This window comes from Garra rufa, chromosome 18 (assembly GCF_049309525.1).
Source record: "Garra rufa chromosome 18, GarRuf1.0, whole genome shotgun sequence".
Classification (NCBI taxonomy): Eukaryota; Metazoa; Chordata; class Actinopteri; order Cypriniformes; family Cyprinidae; genus Garra; species Garra rufa.
In genome coordinates this window covers 27554920-27562474 of record NC_133378.1, presented here as the reverse complement: position 1 = coordinate 27562474, position 7555 = coordinate 27554920, and the positions used below count along the sequence as shown (strand labels likewise).

At 38.5% G+C, this 7555-nt stretch overlaps 1 protein-coding gene across 1 annotated transcript in view; it reads right to left on the bottom strand.

Moving 5' to 3' along the window:
* Nucleotides 1-2058: 2058 nt before the first annotated feature.
* Nucleotides 2059-7555, bottom strand: part of pex14 (peroxisomal biogenesis factor 14) — a 91100-nt gene continuing 85603 nt past the window's right edge. The window contains exon 9 of the mRNA XM_073823498.1: nucleotides 2059-6059. Coding sequence (XP_073679599.1) covers nucleotides 5600-6059 — 460 coding nt within the window. The 3' untranslated portion in view covers nucleotides 2059-5599. The remainder of the gene's footprint in view (nucleotides 6060-7555) is intronic.

Here is a 7555-nt window from a genome sequence, read left to right as displayed (position 1 = left end):
GAATTTATATCTCACAATAAAAAAAGTCTGAATTGCGAAATACAAAGTTGTAATTACGACATACAAAGTCAGAAATGCGAGTTTATATCTCGCAATTCTGACTTTATTTTTCGCAATTGTGAGTTTATATCACGCAATTCTGACTTTATAACTTGCAATTGTGCATTTATATCTTACAGTTTTGAGAAAAAAAGTCAGAATTGCAAGTGTACATTAGGCAATTCTGAGAAAAAAAAAGTCAGAATTATGAGATGTAAACATGCAATTACGAGAACAAAAGGATTGTAAGATCGCAAATACCTTTTTTATTTTTATTCAGTGGTAGAAATAATTTTGAACCATACAACGTATTTTTGACTACTGCTACAAATATACCCATGCAACTTTCGTCTAGATTTTGTGGTCCAGGGTCACATATTGTTTAAATTGTTACTGCCTTGAGTTATTATTTTGGAATAAATGTAAAATGCTTAAAAAAACGAACTTGATGAGATTCATACTTGGCTTTAATAAGTAGGGCATCAATTTACATTTGAGGGGAAAAAAAAACTTTAAGAGGACTTTTGAATATATTAATATATATACAAATGATAAATAAATAAAATTTAAATTGCAATAAATTGTAAAATTTATATCATTCTAATTTATTGCAATTTTATCTTAATTTTGTTTGTCGTTTCATCATAGACCTCTAAGAAAATTGTGAAACCCTGTATTTAAATGTAAATATAAAAATAATTTGTACTTATGTAAATTGAAATGCATAAGTTAGTTCAAAATGAATTTGCAATTTACCAATTGCTTGGTCTTTACAGTTATTTTAAATGGCTCTCTAATCTACAGATGGCAAAAGACAATTCAGATTGAGACTTGAGGTGATGTGGCGTCCCCATTGCAATTCCTCCATGAGCACCCCGGGCAGTGAGCGCAGGCTGTGTTCAGTGAACCTCCTGGGGCAGGAAGGGCTAACAACCCTTGCATTGATCCAAGGAGACACTCAGCCCTCTAACCTGCTGAGTGCTCAGTTCAGGAGAACAATGGAGTTCAGCACACATCAATACAGCAGCAGCCTATTGAGCGCACTCCGTTTAGTAAAGCCGACTGATGAGGTTGAAGCTCCAGAGTCTCTGCAAAACCACGACAGACACCTTCAGTGTCTGTAAATAAAAAACTAAAAAAAAACCTTTCTTTGATTCTCTATGAAAAGATATTCAGAGTTCGGCCTCGTTGCATTTCCTGCTCTAGCTTTGGAGTCAGGTTGGGCCAAAACAACCTACAGTACCACTCCAAAGAGTTGGAGATTGGGATGGAGCAAGCTTTCTGGGCAGGAATGCACTGCTTGTCCCATAAGACACTAAATGATGTACAAGTGCATTTATTACAGCAGCCCCTATAAATCTGAGCCTGGCCTGAACTCCGGGGAGAGGTTAATGGATTACAAAGGGATGCGGTATCGAACCTTTGAGAAGTTTATACACCACATCAATATGTGCAAGGCTATTGATCATTTAGACCTTGACAGACAAATTAAATTCATAAACTTGATAATGCACTGGAATATTTGTATTGCTTACTACAGTGGAATGGGGCCTTTTTTACATTTTTTCAACAGTGCTGCTTTAGGATCAAGGTTTATCGACTGAAATTCACTTAATAGAGTCCACTGAAAATGCCAACAAGAACGCTGATCTAATGTGAAATTTCGAGCAAGATGAAAATGCAGCCTTTATCCACATTTTCTTTTAGACTCTCATGTAACTTGCAAATTATATAAAAAATATAAATAATTTACATTTAATAATCATTTGCACTTATGTAAACTCAACTGCATAATTTAAATTTCATTCATTTATTTTTATCATCTTTTTGCCTATTTTGGAACAGCACATTACCTAATAAAAAATAAATGCATGTATTATGCATGAATAATTTACACTAATGAATAATTCAGTAATGAATACTATGCCTCCTTTTTTATATGTTCTTTTTTGTTACAATGAAAGCATGAAACCAAAGTTACATTTATTCCTAATGAAATGACAAATCAAAAACAGAACATTTGTGTTAAATCAAATTTATTACAATTATGTACATTCATCTTTTCATACCACAATTTCTCTGTGACAAATACCAGCAGGGTGTCAACAACATCAACAGAGCCACAGACAGCAACAATGTGCAGTTCACACAAACCGTTACAGACGTAAACCGACTTATAAAACTGATCCATCACACACACTCGGCTCAGGCAAATAAGAACAAATGCTTAAATCCCTAAACTGAGTTGCTGAAACTGAGCAGCAGTATGTAGATTCCTAACAAAGGTGTTGTAAAAATACAGTTGGAGATGAGGATGTAATATTAAAAGAGATATAGGCACTGAATATGTGGCTTATATCATGTTTTATTCAGTAGCCCTCACAGCGGCTTCACAATTATTAGCTAAAATTAGCAAACTAAGTTGTTTAAAGGCCTCTGCTGCCACACTACCAGAAACAACCTGCCAGTTGCAGGAACTCCTGAATGTGGTTTTAAGCAAAACTGATACATGCACACACTCACACACACACACACACACACACACACACACACACACACACACACACACACACACACACACACACACACACACACACACACACACACACACACACACACACACACACACACACACACACACACACACACACACACACACACACACACACGCTAAAGCTCCGTCTCATTCTGAAGCCAGTGGTCTTCCTTCCTTCTTCTAACTCTGCAATGACACTTCTGACACCAATAAATGCAATTTACTTTCAAGATTAAATGGATTTTACTGATTCCTTTAAGCAGATAGTTCAGCCAAAAATTAAATTCTGTGATTATTTTTAATGTCATATTATTCCCCATATGGGACAAAGAATGTTATATTTTGAGGGTTTTTTTTTTTTTCAGTGACAGTTCATAGTGACCATTTGAGCTCCAAAAAAAGACAAAAAAACACTTGGAACAGTTCTTGAGCTGTTAACTTGAGAACCACTCTGGCCTTATTGAGTTTAACTCAAAAACCTGATCAGTCCAATTTGGGAAATTAACTATGTAGTGATTTTTGTGAACTGGATCAACCTGTTATTCGAATGAATCCGACTGATTTGTTTCTTTAAAGAAGTAGTTTACTTCCAGAACAAAAATGTACAAAGAATATACTCACCCCCTTTTCTCAGTCACAAAGAAATTATGTTTTTTGAGGAAAACATTTCAGGATTTTTCTCCATGTAGTGAACTTCTATGGTGCCCCCGAGTTTGACCTTCCAAAATGCAGTTTAAATTGCAGCTTCAAAGGGCTCTAAATGATCCCAGCCAAGGAAAGTCGTCTTATCTAGCGAAACAATCGGTTATTTTCTAAAAAAAAAAAACTTGTCTAGCTCTGTGTCAACTCTGTGTATTGCGGTTTATGACAGTTAGGGTGGGTCGAAAAACTCCCATCTCATTTTATTCTCCAACTTCAAAATCGCCCTACATCGCCGTTTTACTTTTTTGTAAAAGGCGTTTGATCTTCTTTGCATGTTCACTTTGTAAACACTGGGTCAGTACTTTTGCGGCGATGTAGAATGATTTTGAAGTTAGAGGAGAAAATGAGATGGGAGTTTTTCCGAATACACAGAGTTCACGCAGAGCTAGACAAGACGAGCATTTGAGGTTAAAAATTTTTTTTTTTTTTAGAAAATAACCAATCGTTAGAGCCCTTTTGAAGCTGCTTTTAAAATGCATTTTGGAAGTTCAAACTCAGGGGCACCATAGAAGTCCACTATATGGAGAGAAATCCTGAAATGTTTTCCTCAAAAAAACAATTTCTTTACGACTGAAGAAAGAAAGACATGAACATCTTGGATGACAAGGGGGTGAATAAAATATCTGTACATTTTTGTTGTGGAAGTGAACTTTAATGGTGTTTTTTGGGTAAATGTTTAACAGATGTGGTTGCTATGAACTGTGGAGCAGTGTGAAATTGTCAAAATGCATCCTTTTGCATTCCACAAAAATATTAGACGGCATAAAGGTAAATCACTGATTTTTTTGGGCTGAACTATTGCTCTAATGTTCACTTCACATTTGGATTTGTAGCTTTTTAAATCAACGCCCAAGTTAAAAAAAAATAAAAAATCAAGTCACTGCATTTCAAATGAACACACGCGGTTTCTCTTGACATTGTATCATATGAATATATGCTATTCATGTGTGGGTTAGTGTTAAGCCATCCCTAGTCTAGGAAGTAAGAAGACATACACACATGGCCAGACAAGTTGAGCTCTTTCATTGTGCCCTCGCATTGTGCCGCCACAGACCCACAATTCACCTGGCTGCGCTGTAATCCGGTTACTCTGAAGGTCATTTGTTAAAAGTGAAAATGTCACAATGGATCTGCCGCTCTAGTTCTCACTCCAGGATCTCTCTGGCTTTGTTTCTCATCAGCTGGCGAGTGAGTAATTTCATTAGTTAAATATTCATACGTTACTCTCCATTTGCATCACGGGGGAAATTTTTTTTTTCGTCTTTTTTTTAATCCTCTCAGGACTTTCTGAGAGAAAAGCCCCCAAAGAGAAAAGCACAACTGTCAGCACCTCCGCTGAAGCATCCATTGTTTTACACAGTTTAATTACAAAACCCCAGCACCGTTTCATGTTAAGATTATTCACTGCAGGAGGCCTATATAATTTGGACTGGAGGGTTTGTCATGTAATATAATACAATATAACAGGCTTTCAGTATTAGATTTCCGATTTTAGCCTCCTTGACATTTCAAGCCGCATGAACTAATACATCTGTTATTTGTCGATCATTTGATTATTAACATACTTCATAAACCAAATCAGCTACCCTGCTGGAGACTGGAGAGATACAACCAAGACAAACACATTTCTCTTTCGCCTCATTGTCTGCGTTCTCATACATGTTTCCCTCCCTCTTTCACCTGCAGAAATCTCAAATTTACCATGGCTCGGATCACAAAACACAAGGCCTCGTTGTTACACAGACTGCTGAAGCAGAGTTGGTTCACTACGACAGATTGCAAGGTCTACAAACAGGCTGATCCAACAGTGTTGGGACTGTGTAAAACTGTTTACTGCTGAACAAAACAAAAGAAATGGCATGAAAACAAATCCAACAGCTGTATGATTTCTTTGGTGCTTCTGATTTGCGTCTATAGTCCCTACACTGCAATTGATGACTTGAAGTGCTATGGTACACTTAAAAGGGCGTACTACAGTCTCTGGTAAAACAGCTAGCTAGCATTTAGGGGATAAATGTATGGATTGCAAAAGAAAAAGTCATAATTCTCTTGTCGTCTTTCCAGAAATTTCTGTTGCTGTGCTTGTTCAGGCATGCAGATGGTTTGTGCCGTCGCTCTGGTTTGCACGTTGAAAGTTTGCATGTTGTAAAGTCAAAAGGGTAAAGAACTGCAGTGAAAGGAACATAATCCACCTCACCTGCCGCTTTCGTACAGTGTTAAAATGATGCTCACGGTAGCTGTTTTACTGCAACAAGGGTGTGATTTCAGAACTTAAATTAACTCTAAGGAAACTGAGAGAAGCGAATGGACAGACGCTTCTTTCTAATCGACTTCGCTCTCGTTGCTCGCACCCTCTGGACGCCGGAGCTTCTCCACCTGCTCGTTTATCTGTCCGTCGCCTCCTCTCCTGTCCTCCGTCTGCACACTCAGGTGGTCTTCTTCATCCGCATGGGTCACGTCATCATCCTCGTCTTCATCCTCCTCATCCTCTTTCTTCTCCTCCTCCCCTTGGACTTCCATACGGACCTGGTCTTTGAGGTCCAGAGGGAGAATGGAGCCCAGGCCCACGTCTCCGTTCAGGCAGTGCGAGCCGGACGGGGTGGTCTGGGAGCTGTTTCCCTCTTTGATGGGGGAGGAGTTGGCCGACTCGTTGCTGACGGGCGAGATGTCGCTACTGCTGTTGGTGTGGTTGACAGAGGGTGGGTTGGAGAGTGATCCGGGTTTGAGAGGGATTTGCCAGGAAGGGATTTTGGGAACAGAGGGTGAAGCGGGGAACTGTCTCCTGAGAAGAAAGAGGACGTGAATAGAAAATTACAAGCGTTTTCTTCGAACTGTTTGCTGAAATCTCTCACAACAGAGTACACATTGTGCCTCAGGCTTGATTCTGCCTAAAATATGCACGAGCGAGTCCAGCTATTGTGCTTTGGAAACACAAGCAGGTTTGTCAGTCTGAAAGTACATGAGAGATTATGTCCATATGTACTCCACACCTGGCATCTGATTCAAAACAAAGCGTGTCCTCACAACAAAGGTAAAATAGATTCAAAAGCGACTTCAGATATGTACTGTCAGGGTGCTTTTGTTTGAATATACGAGGCAACAAGTTGAGCAGATGGTGAGCTTGGTTTCGTATTTACAGCAAAGATCTCACATCTTGAGAAGGACAACCAGACATTCAGACACTGGAAGAAAAAAGTAATTACAGCTTAAAATGTTTAATGAGAACGAAACGGCAGACAAACGAAAGCTTTTATCTGTGTGAATTTCAGATGTATGAGATTACTTAGATCTTAATTTGCATGATACATACATAATCAAGTAAACATTAATGAAAGTGAGGGAAGATCCATCTTGGGGCATTGAGGGAACCTGTTGGATGCATCAGGCCTCATTAACCAGTAATGAGCCGGTTCCAGCTACATGCCCCGGTGAAGAGAACGATATGACACACACAGATCAAACCATATCAGACACATTTATCTGCAAAATCGTCCCAAGGCATACTAATATCAGCTGCCCCGAGTGAGAAACAATGCTCTTCACTCATTTACACAAAGATAATACAAAAAAATGCATGTTGGAACATCTACTAAAGGTCTCTTTCAGGATGTTAAATGTTAAGTAGATGTATCTTATTAGTTTTGAGCACTAAATTTAACACACAGTAAAAACAACAATATTTGTAACAGCAGAAAATGTTTTTATTTTTATTTTACACAAATAAAACCGAGGCTGTGCAGGAAGAAAATACATTTAATTCAGTGTGTCTGTGTCATACTGTTAAGCATGCACACCACCCCCCAATTTCTATAAAACCGTTTCAATGTCAGATTGACACCCAAACACACATAGCCATATTTTGTCCCTGTCAAAACAAATACGGGATCTCTATTGCTAGAGATTTTTTTTTTTTGGCATTTTTTTTGGAGATGGGGATGGGATCGGGAAAGGTCCTCGAGTCGGGATTCGAACACGGGACGCTCGGAGCGCAATAGCGCTGTATGTCGGTGCGCTGCCCACAAGGCTATCGGCGCCGACTGTTTGAGATTTATTAAGGGGTCATGAACTACTTTTATTTTTTATTTTGTACTGTTCTCTGAGGTCTACTTATAACTACTTATAATGTTATCAAGATTTTGACGTAAAAAAAATCATATTTTTTTCAAGTAATAGGCTATTTTCTGTCCTGTTTTTAACCTCCATTAGCAGAAGGCTGTTTGAATAGGCGTGGCAGATTTTAGACTCGAAAGTACTGTCCCAAAAGTATGCCCACTGCTA